We start from the raw sequence: 23,066 nt of genomic DNA on the forward strand, positions 1-23,066 counted from the left end.
GTCTTACATAACACATATGTAAAAGATTAGCAGTCATCATCAACTGTAGTTCTAAGGGATATTACAAAGGAGGTTAATTAATCTAATATACTTGTAGCATGGGCCAGGAAACATAAAACGAGCTTCTCCATTTACGTAAAATCGTGCGGTTTGCAAGCTCCAGAGAAGTTCCATGAATGGAAAAATTAAATATACATTTTCAAATCAGTAGAAGTAATCCATGATGCTGTATATTTTTTTGTTTGTTTGTTTCTTGCTTTATTTTTCTGGGTGGCCATTTTTTAACTTACGTTGGGACTGTCTTTCAAAAGAACTGAGCGCCTGTGTGTTAGGAAGACAGCAGGAAAAGCAAAGGCTCAGCATCTCTAATAATTAGGCTGGACATATTGTCTTAGGCACTCAAAACTGGCCACCAGATTTGAAAATTTGGCTGTGTTTTGTTTCAGTCATTTGGTGACCTGAGTGTCCTGGGCTGGAGGAGAGTGTAGGGCTACTGATTCCTGTGTTTTGCCCATGAAATGATGAACTCCACCACTGGAGATACACAGGGCAGCACTGTTGAGTGATCTCAACTGTGACACTTTCTTTTCCCTTCTGCTGCTGTCACACACTGCTGTACCTACCTCCTGCTTGAGAATTAAGTTGTTTAACCACAGGGTATGAGAGGCTAAGGATGAAGAATTTTTAAAGGAATAGGTAGTAGAAAATTTTGGTGATCACTTTCCTCTGGACCTCTATGCACAGGTTTTTTACTAGAAAAATATTGCCTATTTAACCTATTCATTTTCAACCCAGCTAGTGATGGAGTGAACACTACAAGATGGTTCTTGACTTCACAATCCTGCTCTGTGCAAGGGCGAGAGATGCAATGTACTGGTGCAGCTCAGATGTCTTTTCAGGCTACTTACATCTGCCTGAGCCTTGCAGTGCAAAAATGTCACTGCACAATGGAGCTACTTTTGGTTAAAAAAACTGCATTAAAAAGTATCAGCTCCTAGGAAAGGCTGGCAGGCTGCGATGTTGAGGGCAGCAAAGAGGAGGGCTTTCTAACTTCTGCCTTGTAAAGGCACATGGTGCGGAAGGAGAGATATTTCAGCAGGTAAAATGTACCCCTAAACAAAGCTCAAATTTGTCCGCATTTAAAGAAATCTGTGCTGTGCTTCTTAATGCCAATATAGAATATGGGACAGGTCCCAAGGGAAGCTCAGTCCACCCAAGGGCTTACAAAACTTGACTCTGTCCCTTTAAACGTAGTTGTTAGTAATCACTTTAATGAAAGAAGCTTTAATCAGAGAAAAAAAAAGAGGCAAAGTATGCTGGTAAATAATTTGCCTTGGCAAATAATATTTAGGCCACTGATTTGAACCGTAATTCTGCTCGCCATTATAATTTGCTTTGTTGGTAGAAACGTTTATCCAAACGGCCGAGCTTTCTGCTGTTGATGAAAACTGGGAAAACGTGGGGCAGAGGGGACGTATCACTGCCCTTCCTTTCTGGAAGGCTGCGGTTCACAGCTATGCAGATAAAAGCGCTGGCGTTTCCACCGGTCCCAGCCTCGCTCAGACGGAGCAGCACGGGAGAACAGGGCTGGGAAACAACCCCCTGCTAGAGGGTGCCCCCAGCTGTGGAAGGACCCTGCTCTGCAGCCCGGTTAGAGCCTTCAGGAGCGCCCGTGGAAAACGAGAGAGGCGCCCGCGCTCCCAAATGCAGCCGGCCGTGGCAGGGTCGGCGGCCGCGGCTGCGCTGCAGCCCTGGGGACCCTGGAGGGTGCTGGCATCGGGGGCTTCTCATAGCGCAGCCCCGAGCGAGCGTCCGCCCCCCCTTCCTCTCGGAGCCAGCTGGAGACGCATTTGGTTTCCCTTTTAACCATGTTACTTTTGCGAGGAGAATAAAATGAGCAGGAGCAGCTATTGGCTGCAGCACCACAAGCAAGCCCAGCTTTGCCAGAGGAAACCACATAAAAGCGTGCGTGTGTGTTTGGGGGGAGGGCGCAGCGAGGGATGATGCCTGGAGCTTCTTGCACTCGGAGCTGCGATTTGTGAGTCAAACATGATGAAATCACCCCCTGGACAAATCACACGAGCCTGTCAACCTCACCAGGTAGGATTACTTGTAGCTAATAGCCTGAACTGCCGGAGTGAACAGAGCTCTGCGCTCACTGGACAGAAGAGGCGACGGTGCCGCGCAGGCTTTTCAAGAATTCTCTAGCATGGCTCAGAAGGGCTCCGTCCACTCGCACCAGGTAGGAGGAGAGGAGCGTGTTTGCTTTTCGAGGACGAGTAGCCTGTCTCTCCTGAATAAGTTCCTACAAAAAGGAGCGTTTCAGCTTCAGAAAGAGATGTTTTATTCATAAATCCCTTCTGGTTTTTGTTACTCTCCACCGATGACGCTGCCAGCTGCCGCTCCGGTGATGGGAACTGCGGTGCTGGCGAGCTCGAATGTACAGAGGACCATCTCTGCCCCTTTAGTCGTAATGCTCGCAGCTCCAAAGTCCTGCTTGTTGCCCGGTTTGCTTACTTTGCTGTTTTATTTTTGCAGGTTATATCTTTATTTGCTTTTGCCTTTGGAGTAAATGTCTGCATGGGATTTACAACAAATCGATTTAGGAGATCTGAAGAATGGGATGAGGGCCCCGTCTCAGGTACGGTAACGCACAGAAATTTTACCTCACAATACCCTTATGTTATATCCTGTGGTTAGAAAGCACTCCTGCTCTGAAACAGTAGTTTGCTAGTTCCTTTTCCCTCTAGGATATAGAAAAGAATAAATAACTTGCTGAGCCTGAGTCAGTTGACCTTTGGGACCCACCTATAGGTCTCCTATTTACTTAAACTTTTGCTCTGTGTGCATGTGACTATGGAAAATGCAGCTTATTTTAGGAGTGAGCACTGTCAACCTCAGAGCGGTCTCATCAGCTCCTGCGAAGCATTTGCCATGTTTTGTGCTCTGCACAGTTTCATTCCGGAGCTACGAGAAACTCCCGGACGGGTTCAAGGGTACTGGTTTTATGTTGGTAGCTGTTGAAGCGGTTTCTAGAAACTTGATTAATGCTTTCAAGAGGCGCTGGTGAGAAAAGCTTTTGGGATTTCTGTGGCTCTTGAGGTCATGCTGGTTTGTGAACAGTAGACGGCAGACATCTGACGGCGGAGAGGGCCGGCGAGAGGAGAGCAGGTGTTCCTGCAGATGGGCTGTCACCCAGTCCTCTGTTTTTCTTTCGCCTCCTACTTTTTTCTTTGGAGGAAAGCAAGAGCATGCCACAAAAGGGACTGTTGTGTGTGTTATGGGGCAGTATAGGAGTTTGTGAGCTCAGGCATAGTCCAAATGGAAAAACATATAAAATGGAAAACTAGTAAAGTAGGCTTGACTTGTGTCTCTGTTCCTTCCTTTGGCAGGAGAAGGGGAACGGGTGGTCATTGACTTCGACCTGGTTAATATAACTGAAGTGACAGGGTTTCGCTTGCAATGCCTGTCTGTAATGGTAGTTTGTGAATTTTAATTATAAAATTGTTTACCGCGGCCAGAGTTTGTTGTGTTCCTGCTAATGTGTCTGTGTCCTTCTCTCCCCTGTCTTTCACAGGAGTTGGTGTCTAATCACAAACACAATCAGGGCTGCTGATCACTGAGCAGGGGCGTTTTCAGTAACCAAACAGATAGCAGCTGTTGCTTTTGGTCTTTATAGAACAGTAAAAAGCATTTGCTTGAAAACCAAATGTATTTCTATTTTTATGTTGTAGTACATTGACCGTGCAGTGTTTGTAGTTGTGAGGTGAAGAATTTGCATTTCATGTCTTCAACACCTGACTGCCAGCTGCTTTGCTTTCACTGGTGACAGTTTGGGCTTTAGGGCAGGGCTGCTCATCTGATTTTTACTGAAGTCCCAAATGTCTGATACTGGGGACCTATTGCAGCTCATCAGTGCCAGCTCTGCTGAGCGAACCAGCACTATTCAACACCACCAAGGCTGGCATCAGTAGCTGTGTGCTGTTTCCAGTAGCAGGAGGTTTAGCTTAGCATTCCAGAAAAATAGGAAGAAGCAAAAGACCTCTTACAGGAGGGTAGGAGATGGGGTGCTACTGATAATTTGCTTGCAGGTGGGGTTGGACCAACACCTGGCATTGGAGTAGTCCAGTCCAGGGAACAACAATGAGAGACAGAAAAGTAACAGAGGGTTTTGTCCTTTCTGTGTTTATCCAGCTTGGCTACTTTCATTGCAGTAACAAAAAGGATGTAATAGCAAAGAATAAAGTATTATAGTTACATCTGTCTAAAGCAGAAAGTAAAAAGTTAGGCTGGAGAGGTACTTTTCTTAACGGGCTAAAAGCACTGTGATCAAACTACCTGTTTAGGCTCTCCTAATTGCATGATTTCCAGTTACACCCATCAGAAGTCCAGTGCAATGAATTATCCAGAATACAAGATTAGTATAAATTCTTTTTCAACTTCAAACTGCCTTGACTTATTTATTTCAAAGTTTTGTGGTGTTTAGAGTTAATTATTTTGGATTGACAAAACACTTTCTTTACCAACCATTACTGTACAGTTAATTTATTATTTCTCCAGAGGTAAACTGCGATTGCAAGCAAATTTCAGTTTTCATCTAGCATAGATGACTCCTCTATGAGTCAAAACCAACATGCTTTTTTTTTTTCCTAGTCCCTTACAAATGCACGTCAAAGAGGTACAATAATGCCTAATCCCCTCCTTGTGTTCTGTTTTTACAATGTACAGATAATTAAGCCTTTATACATTTAAGATGTTGAGTATTTGTACCAAATAAATTACTTCATTGAAATATTTTTTTTTTTGGTTTAAAATTTCTAGAAATCATTAGAGAGGCAAGGCTCCAATTTTTTTTAGAACTTTGACTTTGGAAGTTTTTTGCTTTATGAGCTTTCTAGACATGTTTGTAAGCGTTTTCAGGGACAATGGCCTTAGTAGTCTCTTGAAGCATGTTTCTTGGTCATGGTAGGATGATAGCTTAAATTTTGGAAAGAGAAACACTGACATTTTTCTATCCTTTCTCACTGGAAAGTTTAAGCATGTCATTAAAAATTGAGACATATCTTTCTTGTATTGCAGTCAGGATGTATTTTTTAGTTCATGTGAGTTTTCGTTGAAATTTTTCTCATTGCAATGGCATTCTGCAAAAATGAAATGCAAGTTCATAATATTATTATTAACTAGCAAAACTGGTGTTCCAGATGTTTTGCATTGGTATTTGGTCAATCCATATAGGATCCACAGGATCCAAAATGGCAAATTCTTACTGGGTGGTATCCTTGCTGTAATGACTGTAAGCATGTCTGTATCGTGTAGTCCAGTGATTGAAACACTACTGGAAGTAAATGGATTTGATTTTCTTTTCAGATACTGTAATCAGATAGGGTCAGAACAAGTAATTTAATATGGGATTTTCCAAGGTTAATAAAGCACATTTACAATGGAAATGTAATAACCTCCATGGACTGAATCAGGAAGGCACTCTTGCCCTACATAACATCTCTCTCTAACCTATGACATAAGAGACAATCCTTAGAAGGTTGTTTTGACCTTAGTTGGCCAAGAAAGAATACATGGAAAAGGGTGTGAAAAGCTTTATGTATTAAATAAGGAGGGGAGAGGCTTCATGTTGAGGTCCGTCTGTCTGCTGCATGGTCTGATTGCAGGAGCTGTGAAGGGATGCAGGAATTTTGAGAGGGATTTTGAAACTGTCTAAGTTTGTTCTGTACAGGGGTTTCTGTTAATTTGAAAATGCCTACCATGGATGAAGCTCCTGATGTTGCTTTTACGAATTATTCTGCATGCATCAGAGCCCATACCATGGCATTAGCACGACCTGAAAATCATGATCTGTCCGCAAAGGCAAGGTCAAGGATGATGGACAAAAGAACGATCAGAGATCAGAGGAAGTAAACCAAGTCATCTTTTGTGTTGCTATATGGAAAGTGTCCTACATAGACTCAGGAGGTGTGACTTCTAATTGTTAAGTGATTTGGGATAATTTGTCACATCAATACTAAAGTAGTTGTCAAGAGATGGGGAAAAAATAGCAGACAAGATAGTTGGGCTAAACTTTTCTTATGTGAAGTGGAAACCCTGATTACAGCTATAGAAGATGGAGCTAAAGGGGACCTTGAACAGCTATGTAGACCTTCTGTATATCCCAAGACATAGTCAGTTATTACTGAAGTGTTTCTGACAGATCTTAGTCTAACCTGTTCTTCAAAATCGCCAAGATCATAGACTGCACAACCTCTGGGCAATTTGGTCCTGTGGTCTCCTGTTAAATGAGATGCTCTTACAATAGCTAGATGCTCCTTGAACTGCAGTTAACTCTTTCCTTTATAGAATCTGCAGCTAGATTTACACCTTCTCTTTCCTAAACAGATGTTGATGTGATTTTTGACCTTCAGAAATGGTCTTCCTCTCATTCCTTTGAAATGAAGAGGGCAATGCTAGTGTAAGGGATATACAGTGTATACTAGTATGTAATACCTTCGAGTCCATAATAGCTTTGATATGTAGCTTAATGGATCTGTGATTATATATTACCTAGCTTCCAAAAAGGAAAGTACTAGAACTTGTTAAATAACATGGAAATATTTTTAGTAAGAGATTTTCAGAAGCATGTAGCAGGAAGCAGCTGTCATTGAGAACAAAGAACAAGACTTTATATCTCTGAAAATCTGAGTGTTAGCATGCTTTTAAACAATTCTCGTGTGTTTAGTTTCTAGCATAGCTTTGTGGCCTGTTGATACGAGCAAAGAAAATACTGATCTGTGTGTTGTCAGCATAGGTACATGATGTTTAGTTCCTGGGAAGTCTAAAAGCATGCATGCAGGGAGTGAGACCTCACTTGTGTGTATGATGTTACTTGCTCTGAGTATTCCCAACCTGATTGGAAAAAACAACAAAAGCAGAGAGAGACACGGTTGTCTACGACTACATTTTTCAGCAGTCCTATGAATGTGTCTTGCCATTGCTGTGATCCATGACTGCAACCATGGTAGGTTTGTTTTTCTTACCTGCTGTCTTGCTGTAGGGTTGATTTGCTGCCAGGTTTGCTCTTTGAACTGGTTTATGCTGATGTCCAACCAGTGCCAGTCCAAAGGTAGAACAGTAGTGCTGGTGATGGGAGCTGATGGCACATTAGCTACTACAATTTCACCTTCAAACTCCCCCTTCATCTTCTTTTCCATTCATTCTTAGTGGATTAGGATAATGCCATCTTATTTGGGAAGAGATTCCCCTTCAGTTTATGTTGAGGCTAAGCTTTCATCTGTGTAAAGGAGTAGGGGAAAAATATATAAGAAACTATTAGAGCAACTGTTTCCCAAATGTGCCATTGCATCAGTCCTCTTAAAATCATACTGCTAGTCATGGTGAGGCTTGCCAAAACCAGATTGTAGTCTAAAAGAAGACAAACCCCAAGACAATTTCAAAGACTAAATTTTAATAGGTCTCTCAAGGAACAAAAGGCATTGTGAAATTTTCCTTGGAACACTTCTTTTTAAAGCATAACGTAGAGTCACTATTTTATTTCCTAAAATACAATTAACCCTAGTGACTAGCACAATTTTCTCACTTCATATGAGCTGCTATGTAGGATTCTCTTACAGGAAAAAATGTATAAAATGTATAACATACTAAGCTTTGAGAAAAGAGCAGAGAAGTACCTATCAGCTTTGACAGTAATTGTTTACTGATACATAGATTATTGAAGTCTAATACATTCTTCATGGTTTTCAGACTGGGATTAATCCATTTAATTATACACATCAAATATTTAGATTTCTTTCATACTTCCATACTTTGTTACGTTTTTGTAACTTAATGATCTGCAGAAGCCCACCAAAAAGCCTTGCTTTATTTCTCCATTAATTTATAGAGCAACTTACAGTTTTCTCTCTCACTTGACATTAATTTGGCACCTTCCAGTATAGCAAGCCAAGTCCTGATGACTACGTAGATGAATTGCAGTCCTTTCCTATGCAAGCTGCCCAGCCAACCATGAAAATGTCACTCGGTTTCTGAAAACAAAGGCCTGCTTCTGAGGAATAGCTGCAGCTCCTGGAATGAGGCCTTGGAGACTTCAATACATTTCTGCTAATGATCTCTTGATTGTTACAGAAGTAAAGCCAGGGCTGTTTCTTTGCAGGACATTATTACAGCATGCTGCTGCATCTTTTCCCATTTTTTTTTTTTTTTCCCTTTCCAAAAAGAACAACCATTTTTGAATTTGCTCTGTTGGTTGGTTGGTTGGTTTGGTTTTGCTTTGTTTCTTCAAGCAACCTTGTCCTCTCCCTGCTCCATTCCTCATAGCAGGTAGCCAAGGTTCTGCTCATCCAAGTGGCTCGGGGCTGAGCCACCCACGCTGCTGGCCTGACAGATGTTGCCCTGTTTCTTGTTCCACACAGTCCTGTCAGATTCCCCCTGGATCAGTACCTCTGGCTCCTGCAAAAACAGATGCTTTGAACTTCAAGAGGCAGAGCCTCCTGGCTGCCGCTGTGACAACCTGTGCAAGAGCTACAACAGCTGCTGCTTCGACTTTGATGAGCTGTGCTTAAAGACAGGTACGATGGGACTCCTGTCCAGCACTGCCAGGCGCTGCTGGTACCTGGCTTCTGCCAGTGACTCGGACATGCCTGATCGAGCAGTGCTCCCTGCCATAGCCTGCATCTCCGCCTCACCTTGTCTTGTCTTGCTGGGCGGGCTCAGCTCAGCCCAGAATGCAGCCTGTGTGTCCTTGCAAGGAGCAGTAGGTACACCTTGCCTACTGCTGCTCACTGCTGGGCTTCAGCCATGGTTTCCAGGGCAGAAAAAGCAGAGTACTATTCATACTACATAAAAACTAGATCTTCACATACTCAATTAAAAAGAATAATCAGTGTTCAGGCATGTTTGATCTTCAGGTTACAATGCAAAGAACTATGGTAAAGGCTGGAGGTTGGTCATTCTATGTCAGACATCCTTTTTTCTCCCAAGTGATAACTTTGTATTGGAGCAACTCATGCTTGCTTGTGGGCTGTGCATTGTGATTAACTGTAAAGGTGCCTCTGGAGCTGGAAGCACTGAAGCAGTGGGAGTCCTCTTAGTGAGAGCTGCAGGTGACAGGCTGGGCTTGTTACCCTTGCCTTAGACTCCAACTTCCAGATGTCAGGATGCATGTAGCACAGTGGTGGAAACATCTGACATTCATTGGACCCAGGGGATGGAAATAGAAGGCCGGGTTAATTTACTTTTTGCTTTCTTCATGAGTCATAGGCAAGGAAAACTTCACAGAAGGCCATGAGTTATATTTTACTTCTTAGTGTAGTGCGCTTAAATTATTTGTTGCACTCATCTCCCTGAGTGTTTGCACGGTGGTCCGAGTTGATACAGGTGCCTTCTACTTTTGCCATTAAATGTTTTCTTCCTTTATCAAAGAATTACACTTACAAAGCAGCCAGAAGTCTAATGATTTAAATATTACCCGTGGATGTCCCATGCTTGAAAGTCCTGACTGCCTCAGTCCTGTTTGTAATGATATCGTTATAATAGCTTGGTACCAAAAAATGGTGAGCTAATACAGCATGAAAAGCTACTTTGGTGCCAGGGCAAAAACTTGAATTTTAGTCCGACAATGATTTGCCCCTGGTGTAAATGACTGTAGAGTGAGAGGCTCTTTTTGAAAACTTCCAGCACAATACCAGATGTTTGCTACCAAAGGGCAGATTTTCAGTTCCTAAGCCTTCTGTCCACAGTGCACCATGTCCACATATGTGTGTGGGTACCTGCATAGCCCTTGGGACTGTTGTATGAATTGTCATGTACTCCTGTAGGCATTTATTAAGACAGCCATAACATGTGCAATCTGCAAATGTTCCATATTTATAGAATAAAAGCCCCAAATGTAAGAGAAAAGGTAGTAAAAGACATTGCTCTGATGTGGAGTGTTTTCTACTGGGTGCATGTTGTCTGAAGTGATTTTAAAGTTTCTTGTTGGTTGGGCCAGGACATGGAAAGCCATTTGCTTAAGTCCCTAGGCCATATTACAAAGTGCAGGTATGTACTGCCCTTGAGAGAGCACCCTAATTCAGACAGGCCCCTAGATCCTAGCTCCATTTGCAAGATGAGAAGAGCTGGAGTGTTTTACAGCAGCTGTGCCATGCTTTTCCTTCTTTGCATTTGGTGTGGAATCTCGCCCTGCCCTTGAGGAACTGATGAGAATAAAGTATCATTTTGTATCCACATAGTCTCTTTTCAACTTTCTCTTATTTCTGATGGATTGAACTGAGGACTGTTGTTGTGAAAAGAATGGATTACCCGAATTCTTAGCTTATGCTTCAGGCCCTACCATTTACCTGTCAAGATCCTTTCTTGTCTTCTCCTCTCCAAATTTTTCTGGCATTCAGTTTCTACAAAGCGTGGAGAAGAACACCTGAGGGTAGCAGAAGCACTTGTGTGTGGAGTGGAGGAGCCCTCCTGCACTTGCAGGACACAAGGGTTTTTTTTGTTTCTGGTTGACATGCCTACTTCAGAAGTCTTGAAATCACTGAAATGGGGCCATAAACTTTACATCCAACTTTAACGACTGGAGCGTTGTCGTTATGGCTTGAGTAAGGACTTTTTGCTTTGATTATAATCTCATTCTTGCTTGCCCTGTGAATATTTTAGCTCGGGGCTGGGAATGTACCAAAGATCGCTGTGGAGAGACTAGGAATGATGACAATGCTTGTCACTGCTCTGAAGACTGCTTAAGTAGAGGAGATTGCTGTACTAATTACCAAGTCGTTTGCAAAGGTACGTCTTTGGTCTTTTCTGCCTCTTATCTTTCCAAACCTGATACAAGGCAGCCCTGTGGGTAAAGAGTTTTCTTCTAAAGCAGGAACTCTCCTTGTTCGGATGTTTCAGAGGAGGGGAGAAGAAGGGGGAATTGTATTTGTAATTTTTTGGGCATTAGCAGCGGTGAATCCTTTGAATTTGTTGATGCTGGAAGGACAATGTCTTTGCCTGCAGAGATACTGATAGAGAGAAGGGGTAGGTAGATGTAGTAGAGTTTAAAGCAAAACACAGAAGTGTTCAGATGCATTTGTCTGCATCACAGGGAAAGCAGAGATATCTGATGGTCTCAGAAGGAATGGAGCATTCATAGCTATGTTATCTCTGTCTCAAAGATACATCCCTGCCTCTCCCTACCCCCTCCACAAAAGCTCCTGCTCAAACTGCTTGGCCTAACACCTATAGTCTTTGTCTTTTGTGGGAGAGCTGTGAGAATGCAAGGGCTGTAACTCACAGACAGGTGCTATGTGCTTCATATGACCTGATGCCACCACCTTCTGGACACACCATGGCTGCATACACCCAGTGCTGGTTAGTGGGTGGATAGAGTGTGAAAGCTCAATTTTCACTCTCTGCCCCAGTCTTCTGGAGCTTGTCCTGGCCTATGTGATGTCTCCCATTTGGAGCAGGTCTTCTGACCCTTGGTAGTGAGCTCCACAGGTTCTTGCTTTTGTATCGCGGCTAGTTTTTAGGTTTTTCATTCATTAACTGGTGGAAGAGTTACTATTTTTTTTCTTCCACACAACTTTAGCCAACTGCATATTTTCAGAAAATGATAATAGTCATATGCTGAAAATGGACTTTTCTTCTTTACCTGAGTTTTGCTGTTGGGAAGCTAAATGAACTACCTATCTTCTGGCAGTTCCCCATAGATTACATTCTTCCCCTTTCCAAAGAAAGACAAGACTGAGACCACTTAAATGCTGGTATAGTTTTTCAGTTCCTGCCTTTTTTTGTAGGTCACTCGTATAGGGATCAGGACAGAGGAATTTACATGTCTCCAGCTTCGATGTACATAATCTTTGTTTAATTGGCTCATAACATATCTCAATGACCCTGGCACTTTGACAGGAGTAAGCCTTATACGAGAACACTGTTTCCTCTTCACTCCTGCCTTTGCCTATCCAATGATAGTGTGCTGGTTTTGTGTTTGTTGTTGTGGTGTTTTTTTTTTTTTTTTTTTTTTTAATTTCCTTAAAAATTGTCCCTCCACCTCCTCACATGGTCAGTTGGAATTGCAGCAGAACACATTTCCTGTAGATCTTTTCTGTGGTGCTTTTTGTTTTGTACTTCTAATTGAACTACAGTTCCTTTAATAGTGCCAGGCTCAGGAAGAGAGCCTGATTAGTTTATAATCTGTTTTTCAACTGACCTGTGAAAGTGCAAGTCATAAGCCAGTCTATAGTCAACATTCAGCAGTGAAAATCCTAAGAAAATAGTTGCTTACATAAAGTAATTTTAACTCATCTATCTCTGAAAGACTATTAGTGGTTTTTTTTTTTTTTTTGGCTGTCTGAATCTCACCTGATCCATGAGATGATCAGCTCTCTAAGCCAGCTGGAAACTATTTAGAGCTGTTTTTCTTCCCTAGAATCACAGAATCACAAAATGGTATTTTGTTTTGTATGTGTAGCCAGCTGAATCACCTCATGGGGTCATCAGAGCTGGTGGGGAGGAGGATGGGAATTCACAGCCAGAAGCAGCCTACATGGTTTTGACAGATTGAAAATAATAAAAAAAGTAAAATAGATGACCACTCTGCCTAAAACATTACCTCTGTCTCCTGTGGTCAAAAGAACACTTTTAATTCCAGTTTTAAGAGCTACTCCTAGGAGTGCTAGTTTGGCTATTCTTGTTGAATAGAATATACCAGATCATTTGTTCAGTTTTGTGAAAAGGCCTGCTCATTATTCACAGGAAGCATGGCAACACAGTCCATTAGCTGGAGCTAGACTTCATTTTTTTGACATTTTCTGTGAAACCTGTACCTGTGTCCACAGATTGTTGGTTTGGTGTGGGTTGTGTTTTTTTTTTTAAAACTCCAACGCGTCTTCTCTGGTAGGAGAAACCCACTGGGTAGATGATGACTGTGAAGAGATAAAGGCTCCTGAATGTCCAGCAGGGTAAGTGTTTTGCATGCAACTGCAAAGCCAAATGCAGCAAAGCCAAATGCAGCAAAGCCAATGGTACCCGGCTCTGCGTTGACCTCCCAACATCACATTTCTGCATTGGCCCTGTCGACAATTCAGGCTGAATGGCTGTGGGTTGGGTGCTTTCCTTTACATTTGCACAATTAGACTGATAATATTGTAATGTATTTGTTGTTGAGCTGCTGGATGAGTAGTGGTGTATGATATGCGAGCTTGAACTCTTGATCTTTGATCACCTGATCAAAGATGGGCTTGTTACACAAATAGGGAAGGTAACCAAACTCCCTTGAAGTCAGTGGCAAGGCTTAAGTTCTTCTGATTTCAATAAAATTCAGGTGAAGCCACATGTCAACACAGTTCAGGCAATGTTTTTTAAAATTTAATTTTGTACTTTTAGTGTTATGTTTCTAAATGAAAGGATTTCTAAATTGCAATGGGAGACAGGCTTGGCTTACTGAGGTATTGAAGCACATGAATAACACTGAGAAAGCAAGCAGTTTTGAAATCAGTTGGCTCACTTTTATCCTTAAAGGTAAGTGTCTCTTCAGGTGCTGCGTTTGGTTGCAGCTGGGTCTGTGCTACTAGAAGGATGGTTTGGAGGAGATGGGAGCTCCTGCTGGCTGCTTACCCACACAGCAGGCAACTAACCTGAAAAGGCCAGGTCCATCCAGGACACATCTCTGCCTTCTTAGGGTCAAATCCCAGTAGCGGCAGTAAATAAAAATGTAATAAAATAACATGAACTGCTGTCATCTTTAGTATGTGAGAATATGCCCTGCCTCACAGAGCTCTCTCAGAATGCCACATGGACCTTTGTTTGTGAAGAAAGAACAGCTGTTGTGAGATGTGGCTTTTAATTACAGATTGTGTGCTAGGGTGGGTACATACTATTTTTTATTCCTTCTTCATATCTTTCCATAAGCACATGCCTTTTTGGCCTGTATGCTCTTAGGGAAGATGCCTCTTGTGTTGGAGCTCAGCCCGTTCACTACAAGTGAGCACTGGATATTACTAAGTGTAGAAGACTATTAGTTTGTTCCTATCTGTTATGTAAGCAAAAACATTTTAGGCATATAGCATATGCAGTAATTGTACTTTAAATTCTTTGGAGTCTCAGTGAGGAAGTGGAAATTAAAAAAAAAAAAAAAAAAAAAATCATTTTTAAATGCTGCCTTATGCTCCTGCTGCTTTTGCTTTTAGCTTTGTTCGCCCTCCTTTGATCATCTTCTCTGTTGATGGTTTCCGTGCATCATATATGAAGAAAGGGAACAAGGTCATGCCCAATATTGAAAAACTGAGTGAGTACATCTGCTTTCTTACAGTCCAAAAAGAAAAGACAATTTCTTGCAGCCCAGTTGTTTTTATTGTTCATTAAGCAACAGAAGTCAGTGTGGAGCTAGTGGGTAGAAGGGCTGGGCTAAACAGGCCTCCTCTGACTGAAAGGTCCAACTAAGATTAAGTCTTTTTTTCCATCAAGGTGAAATGGCACAAGTCCCCTTTGGTTTAGATGGTATTAACTGGTGTCTTGAAAGCACCCTGGCTTAGAGAAGCACACAGCTATCAGAGTGGGAGGAGGCCTGGTGCTTTGGGGAACACTGTCAGAACCAGTGACCTTTGTACAGTTTTGTCAAGCAAGAAATGCATCTCCAGTACTTGATATGTGTCATGCACTCATAGGTTAGTTGGGAGGTGCCCATAAAATTTTCCATTTGATTCAGAACTGTTGAAGGCTTGTTGGGTGCAGGAGCTGCAGTGAATGTGTGATACCTGCTGGGGATGTGCCCCAGTGATGGGCAGACCTGCACTCACCTCCTGGGTAGTGAGCATCCACCTGGGTTTGTGGAGTACTGGATGCAAGGCATATTTGAGCTTCTCAGTACAGTGTGTCAGTTTGCCTGTGTGCCTGTACCCTTTAAAGGTGTTGGCTTGGTTTTCTTTCCCGGTGTGTGTGCTGGCCCTCCTGTCACCACCTATGGTTGGACCCAATGGTCTTAAAGGGCCAGCTTAAACGATTCTGTAATGAAAGGGGCTGTGGCCAAAGCCCATTGTGAAACTGCATCTTGATACATTTGTCACAAAATGAGCCTGTGTTTTCTCACCTCGTTTTACTTAGCAAGATGCCTCTAATGACTCTGGGACTCTGGAAGGAGGCTCGGTCAGAAAGGAACGAGCATGTGGAGGTGAAGCTGGTTCTGTAGTTGTCTGGCTGCATTATTTCAGTTCTTTGTACAAAGTACAAAGAGTGCATGAGTGGATTTACTACTGTCCTGTGGGAAGACCTGCCAATGTTAAGCAGAAGAATGTTCATTTAAATTAGTTAAAATTCAACCAGTTTCTGCAGCATTTTGTGGCATAGCAAACGACTTCCTCTGTTTTTGTTTTCCCTGTCTGAGAATTTCACTTCCTGATGTTTGCATTCACTATTGATTTTTCAGGATCTTGTGGAACACATTCTCCTTACATGAGACCTGTCTACCCAACAAAAACTTTCCCCAACTTGTACACACTTGCTACTGTAAGTTCCTGAGAAGGATTTTTTGATGATAAAATGCAACACTGCAGTAGAAATGTGTGTTTGGGAAGCAAGATTTTTTAGTATTCTGAGGTTCTGAGATAAAGTGTATCTCACCATTGTTGGTTGCTGGCTGGACAAATTGTGATATAAAGGCATGGCTTTGGGTGACTTGCCTAGTTGTTTGTTTGTTTTCTTGGAAATAACAGATCTCACAGAGACTCTGATGAAGATAAAACATCATAAAGTGGAAATTAAGTGTTACTTTTGAAACCAGAGAATGAATTACTGTTTCCCGAAAGAGAATTCATGAAGAGGAACTGAAAGTTCAATCTTCTTTTCATTATTTTTTGCCGACTTTAGATGGTCTCAAACTATCTTTTAACCAGTGTGAAAATACTTCAAATTGTCAATTAGCAAGAGGGTTTTGTGCTTTTTAGAACACTTCAGTTGTCTCCTACTGCTTTCATTACAACAGCCAGTTTGAAATGTGCTTATCTTAAAGTTAAACTTTTTTGGTGTGCTGTTACAAAGTTACCTATTTTAAAATAATTTTGTGGTAATTGCAGATAGCTATGAAGAACTGGACTTGTGTGCATTAGGGTTTTACTAATTAATCTACTTCTGCACAAAGGGACTTTATCCTGAATCACATGGAATCGTTGGCAATTCAATGTATGACCCAGTGTTTGATGCCAGCTTCAGTCTTCGAGGGCGAGAGAAATTCAATCACAGATGGTGGGGAGGTCAACCAGTAAGTTTCAGATTCCCTTCTCCTCCTTCCCTCCTCCCTCTTCTCCCCTCCCCCTGTGCTGTGGAACATAGCCAATAATAATAATTAAAAAATACATCTGTGAACAATTTGTACCTAATCTCCCCACCTGCACCCCCTGGGCTGGCCCTGTGTCTATCAATTTCATGTAACATTTTGAGCTGGCTTTTGCTTTTCAGAATAATAAAGCCATTGATTATGGTAAGGTGCTCGCGTTGATAAGTATAAATTAGATGTGGCTAGGAAAAAAAAAAAACACCTCACTTTAGACAGCAATTTAACACTATATTTTTGTCACCGTGGCATAATGTTTCCTTTTCATTATGAGTTTCTCAGGTTTTCATCCTAGTAATGTTCTTGTGGCATTTTTAGTATTAATGTTCTGTCAGCATAGCATGGCACAACTTCATAATTATTATTTGTTAAGTCCACAAGCGATCACTGTTACTTGGTTTGCTGCAGAGGCTGTAGAATTTCGTGAATCAATTTCTGCCTTGAGTACAGCAGCAGTGGCTGAAGTAGGTCCTCTCTCTTAGGTTAGCGTTGGACTTCGTGGTTTCTCTAACTTTGAATCCTTATTCTGGGCAATAAAATGGCCTCCTTCAAAGTATTCTGCACTACTACAGCTAAGAAGAGCCTCTTGCTTGTGCTGCACTTTCCCTTGTTACTGCATGCTGTGGTGGCTTGCTTTGCCAACAACAGTGTGTTTGAATTAAAATAAGAAGTTTAGGTACAAGCAGCCACAGTGCCTGCACATTTCATTGCACTGATTGCTCAGGGAACTATAGTTTAAAAGCTCCATGACCAGTTAACCCCACAAAAGGGTGAGGCGATAGAGATGAGGGGGCTGGAATGGGCTTGGGAGCACCATAACCTGTCATTGCCATTTGATAAAGGGATCACAAATAACCTAAGAGACTGAAGGAAGATACTCAGATGATTTTAGGTTTAACAAGTGTGTGTGTTACTTGTCTGCATGTGGTTTTAGTCTGCAACAAATACGAGGCAAGACAGTTTAGAGCTGCAGGCAGATGTGTCTGGCTGTAGCTAAGGCAGAATGAGGTATTTGTGCTCATGTAATATTTGTCAGCATAAAAGTGAGTGTAGTCACTCCCTTGCCCAGCTATGACCCGGGTTAGCTTTTGGCATGGGTCGTGTGGAGAAGTGAGAATGAGGATCATGTCTATTACCTTCCTGGATGTGAGCAAATAAGCAGGATCAAAACTAGAAGCAGTGAAAAGGTAGCAGTGGGTAACCTCTTCCTCCATCTCAGCTGCAGCCAGAGCCACACAGCTAACAAGCCATACCTGCTATGGCTGGGAATAGAGCTCGTAGACAATATTGTGGCTCAGCTGTCGTGTGATTACTTGTTAAGCAACTGTAATTCAATTATGCATTGCAAATTTAATTGTGCATCTTACCTTAATCACAATTAGGTAGGACTTAGTGGGGAAACTCTTGGTGATTGTACAACTGTCTCTATTTTTAAAGTAAGATATTTTAGAAGTACAATATAAGACTATAAATACTTCACCACCTGCTGTGTTGAGTGGGGAGCATTAGTAATTGCCACACCCATCCATTAGAAACGCCTGTGCTGCTGCAGAGAATAAAAGGTTTTCTGGATTGTAAGCAAGGGTCATGAACAATGTCAGCTGAGGGGTGTTCAAGGAAGTTACACAACACTGGATGACCATACTCTGGATGAAATCCTCAGAGGATGGAGGGGAGTGTTGCTTACACAAAGATGATAAAATAAACCAGCTGATCTGAAGAAGTGTTAAAAAAGAAAAACATGCAAATAATGTAATAAGCTGGAAATGTCTTTGGAAAATTAGAAACAAATGCATAGAGGAAGGGCTATAATTCAATCCCCACACACTTAATATGAGGGAAACCTGTAAATTTGGCAAACCTGAGAGAGTGCCCACGGTGGCTGGGTAGGGAGGTGGTAATCTCTTGCAGAAATACAATATAAATGATACTTTCTGCACATGGAAGAATTGTACATTTGATAAGAGAACTGCAGATTTGTATAAGAGGAAAAAAAATCTCCATCTATGTATGGATTAGATACGGTACATTTCTAACTACTTTTTAGCATTTTCCCTAAATATGACATGGATATAGGCTTCCAAAAATGTCAGAGTATTGAAAGACAAGATAGTAAAGTTAAGGAGGTAAGAAGTGAAATCAGGTCTGCATATCACAGAAATCTAGTCTGTCGTATCACATATTCATCTGGTTTTTTTTTAGGTCTTAGGCCTCCAGCTGAAGTACTCAGACAACTGCAGAGTGGTACTTGGTTTGCACAAAATTGAGAATTATTATTTTTACACCCAAGAAGGCAGGAATAGTGTTTGAGCCCCTCAGCCTTGTTTAATGGCTGAAACTGCCTAGAAGAGAATGGGATTTAATGTTAATTTCTGAAATACTTTCTTGCTTCTGGAAACTGGCTTGTTGTATATGGTTTTGTTAAAATGGGGGGGGTGGGGGGGATTTTTTTTCTTTTAATTATTTGTTCTAATACTCAGTATCTTGCTGGGAAAAAGCCAGATTACCATGGACATCAGTGGGATTTGGCAGATGAGTAGCTAAATGTTTCTACGCCAGGAATTATGAGAAATTAATTTTAAGAGCATTAGGAAAAAGAGAAGGGGGGAGAACATAGTTTGGAAGTGTTTTGAGGTGCTGTAGCTGATTATGGGACATTCTGACATCCAGTTTTCTGACTTAGTATACAGCCCTGATTAATTATATAAACTTCAAACTACCTTTTTTTCAAAACAAAAGTATTTGACAGGAAACAGCCACAAAACCATTCCTTGTATTGCCACACCATCTCACAGAAATGGTGAAGAACAGAGCCTAAGCTCCCAAGGGGAGAAAATAAGTTCATTGCTCATTTTTTCATGACACTGAGACTTTGCTTTCACCCCAAGTAACTTTAAGCACTAAATTAAGCCCCAGCTGCCTTTGGCTCCTTTGAAGCAGTAATTTTCCACATGTTAATTTGTCTTAGTGAGCTTAAGATTTACACTACAGACAATACATTGCCTTTTTTTTTTTTTTTTTTTTTTTTTTTTGAGTGATCCTTACAAACAATCCAGTAATCTCCCCATGGTCAGAAGATGACAGTTATAAAACTGCCACTCTGTGGTTGATAGGGACAGAGAGGCTTCTTCAGAAGGTAACCCAGCTTGGACCTGAGTTTGATGCCAAAGATACCTTTCTCTTCAGAAATACCTTAATCATAAGTATTGAAAGTTGCATAGGGCACTTTGTATGAATTTAAAGAGCATACAGACTTCAAAAGGGCCCAGTGTGAGATACTGAGGTAATCTTTAAAAAGGTCCATGGGGTTCCCAGGTAGGTGACAGCATGTTGTGAAGCTGGATTTACAGCCTGCAAGGTATGCCTGTAGACACTAGGCATTATTGCTCCACGTCTTAACTGGATATTCCTGACTTTATCTAAATTTTATATTCTATATCAGTGTTTGGGATAAAACCATTTTGATTTGCTATTTATTGGCATTTTGTTGATTTTGACTAGCTAATTACTACAGAAAGAACTTAGGGGTTTATTTTGCTTAGTCAGCCTGAGCACTGCTAGGATAGTTCCACCTGCGAAGCCCAGGCTCCACAGAAAGCTGTCATCTACTTTTTGTCCTGAACACATTTTGCAATCACTTTGTTGATTGATGGGGGAAGCAGAAGGAGGCATGTCTCTAATTGCCTTTTTATAAGTATTTCTTTTTGTCTAACTTGACCCATGAAAAATCAACAGGGCTCTCTGAGGCTGTCTAATTATTTAATAGACTTCTTGTACCAAAATCTTCTGTCTGGGCAAGAAGGCAACACTTAGTTGTCAAGGCTGTGAGATCATTTTTGTCCTGTTAAAGACTGGGGAGTGTGGGAGGGTTTTCTCCATGGTTTACCTTGTTGACAGGACAAATTGCAAATGATGCAGAATTAATACCAGCGTGGTGTCCAGTGTTTCACTCCTGCACTGAGTCTTGCACTTCCTTCTCTACCTGGGAAAGGCTGTGATTTCCCCTTTCCCACCTTTGCCTGGGTGTGGAAGGGATTTCCCATGCATGCATTATCAACTCTCCACTGCAGTAGGTTTATGTGCTTCCTTTGCCCTGACATGAATCTTCTTCCCTGCCCGGTGAGCGAGAGCATGTTTGCACAACTTGACCCCAAGGTCAGACTTCAGAGTCGTCCCTCCCATCGACCCTGACCTGAGATGTGCTGCTGCCAGCCCTTTCACAGTGCAACAAGAACCTCACAGGGTTGGGGTTCTGATTTGCTAATGGAAGATTAGAAGTAGGGAGGTACCTAGAAAGGATACTTTGACTCTCTCGGTCTTTTTTTTTTTTAGTATTTATTCTCCTCCTCTCTCCTTAAGCAAATTAATTCACAAAAATGGCTTTTATATAGCTTGCAATACAATGTGGCTGGTCCCGTTTACAGACATGGGGTGTACATCTGACATAGTTAAACCACTGACTATACAACTCTAACATATGAACAGTTAAAGCCAATGTATTTACATATGACAAATAAATTACATAAGCTCACAAATGGTACTGACCTTGCAACGCCTAACACAGCAAACTTTATGAAAAGTGACCTGAACAGATGTGATCAGCCATGGAGTGTATATAACACATTGCATTTACATGCTGAGTACTGGAACATCTAGGATTAATTAACTTTAAGCTGAGACTCTAACCAACAGAGAGGAAATGGAACAATAACCCTTATTCCCTCCTTAACATCAGTTGTTTTGGATAGACAAGGTTGTAAGGGTTATCAGCTAACTTTTTTTTCTATCCTACATTGGCTGACAGCATACTCAGCCCGTGAGAGGCACGACTGGTAGTCTGCCTTGAGAGACAGTTTAATTTCAGTGCAGTGAGAGGCGTTCACTGGTGATCAGGCTGCAGTATGTTTCCCAGGGCGTTCTGCTGGGTAGTAAGGAAACTTTGGTGCTCCAACCAGCTGCTCCATTCTGTTGTCTAATTTTAGCTAGCCAGTAAAGGGTCTGGCTAACCCAGGGTATTTCTGGCAGAGACTGCTACCATTACATTCGTCAGCAACAACTGCCAGAACCCTAAAGTACACTGGAAATTTGATTTAAAGCTTTTTTTCAGTGCAGGTAGAAATTCTTCCAGTAGGTAACTGCTGCTTCTCTGCATGCTTAAAGAAGTCTTGTTCAAAGAGTAGCAGCTTTAGGTATTATGTTGAATAGTGTTGAATTTACTTATTTTACTTTTAAATACCAAAGGTTTGGTGTGTTGTTTTTGTTGTTGTTGTCTGTTGATTTGTTTTTTGGTTTCGTTTGGTTTGTTTTGTTGTTTGGTGGTTGGGTTTTTTGTTTTTTTTTTTTTTTTGGGCAGGGGCATTTTGTTTTTCCTTAAGAAAAAGGAGTGGGGAGGCCCAGTACTATTTTGTTGTAACTTGGATTTGAATCAGGCTCTGCTAATAGAGATTCACTTTTTAGATGTTGTGATCAGATCAACAGACTATTTCGAGTGCTGCAGACCCATATCCTCATCCAAGCAATTAATACTAATGTAAATGGCTGCACTCCCTCGGTGAAATATTTCGGAGAAGGGTGAGTGCAGTTTTTCCTTGTCTGAAGCCAGTCTGGGTGACTTTGAACTGCCCTCCCTGCTCGCTCAGTAGTGTGCAGCTGGGAGTGTTCTCCACTGGCTTGCATTACTCCTGGTTCAGAAAGGTGTTCATGCTGTTTTCACGTGGCACTCGTGAAACAAACTCTATGGCCAACAGGAATAAAAAAAAATAGCTACCAGCTTCTTGAAGGCATGCTGAGTACCTTGGCAAGTACATAGGGCCAAATTATTCAACTGTCAAGATGACTGCTGCTTTACTTGCCTGGCCAGAGGGAGGGTGTCTTTTGGCACGTGTTTAAAACTGTTGCCTAAAATAGAGAGGGTCATGGGTGATTTCAGCAGTGTTAAGTCAGGAGCAGCAAAGGACAGGTTCAGCTGCTGAGGGTGGAAATTGGCTGGTCTGATTTGGCCTACCGAGCAGGCTGGACTGCTTGGACATCTGCAGGCCAAAGCACTAGAAAGTCAAACTAGAGCTCACAGATGGTAAAATCCAAATGCTGAATTCCCTGGACTTAGTTTGTTGGTGCCTTCCTAAAGATATCTGCAAAATTATTTAAACTTTGCAAGAACACAAACACTTTCAAAGAAAAATAAGTCTGCTGCAGCTCTGTAGGGACCATGGTTTTCCAAGTACAGCAAGACAAAAGAGCATAAGAGGAGTGGAGCTGACACTCCTCATGCTGAATTTGTATTTGACCTCTTTTCTCTACCATGACAGGGTTCTACTCTAGGAGGGAATCTGCAATGCAAAGAAGAATCTAATGGCTTTAGGTGTGCCCCCTTTTTCACATGGGAAGCCCATGAACCACTAATGAATATGGAGTAGCCCCTGCCTTAGTTTGACACAGGGTCCAGGGTGAAGTTTTATACCCTGTTGTGATTTATATGATACAAAGAAGCTTACATTGCAGTCACACCTCTGACTGCAGTGTATGGGCTCAGTGACATGATCAGTGGACTGTAGGCACATTTCCTCATCTCTCCAGTTCACCTGCATCCTTCTGTTCCATCCTGGCAGGGCTATTAGTCTGTCATCATTTAACAACAATATCCCTGTTATTCAACTGATTCAAAACCAAATTCCAATATAAGTTCAAAGCCATTTTTTTTTCCGTTTTGGGGGAGATACTTCACATCTACAGCATCTTGTGGTCATTGTCACCATGC

General features: G+C 41.8%; 1 protein-coding gene across 1 annotated transcript in view; it reads left to right on the forward strand.

Annotated features, from left to right (window-relative positions):
• Positions 1–1,793: 1,793 nt before the first annotated feature.
• LOC103773091 (ectonucleotide pyrophosphatase/phosphodiesterase family member 2-like) overlaps positions 1,794–23,066 on the forward strand; it is a gene marked incomplete at its 3' end in the record, with an annotated part of 42,041 nt that continues 20,768 nt past the window's right edge. The window contains exons 1-8 of the mRNA XM_008940447.1: positions 1,794–2,100; positions 2,539–2,641; positions 8,418–8,573; positions 10,657–10,782; positions 12,884–12,944; positions 14,172–14,269; positions 15,407–15,486; positions 16,118–16,237. Of these exons, the coding sequence (XP_008938695.1) occupies positions 2,050–2,100; positions 2,539–2,641; positions 8,418–8,573; positions 10,657–10,782; positions 12,884–12,944; positions 14,172–14,269; positions 15,407–15,486; positions 16,118–16,237 (795 nt within the window). The remainder of the gene's footprint in view (positions 2,101–2,538; positions 2,642–8,417; positions 8,574–10,656; positions 10,783–12,883; positions 12,945–14,171; positions 14,270–15,406; positions 15,487–16,117; positions 16,238–23,066) is intronic.

Source organism: Merops nubicus, unplaced genomic scaffold (genome assembly GCF_000691845.1).
Source record: "Merops nubicus isolate BGI_N331 unplaced genomic scaffold, ASM69184v1 scaffold9935, whole genome shotgun sequence".
Taxonomy (NCBI): Eukaryota; Metazoa; Chordata; class Aves; order Coraciiformes; family Meropidae; genus Merops; species Merops nubicus.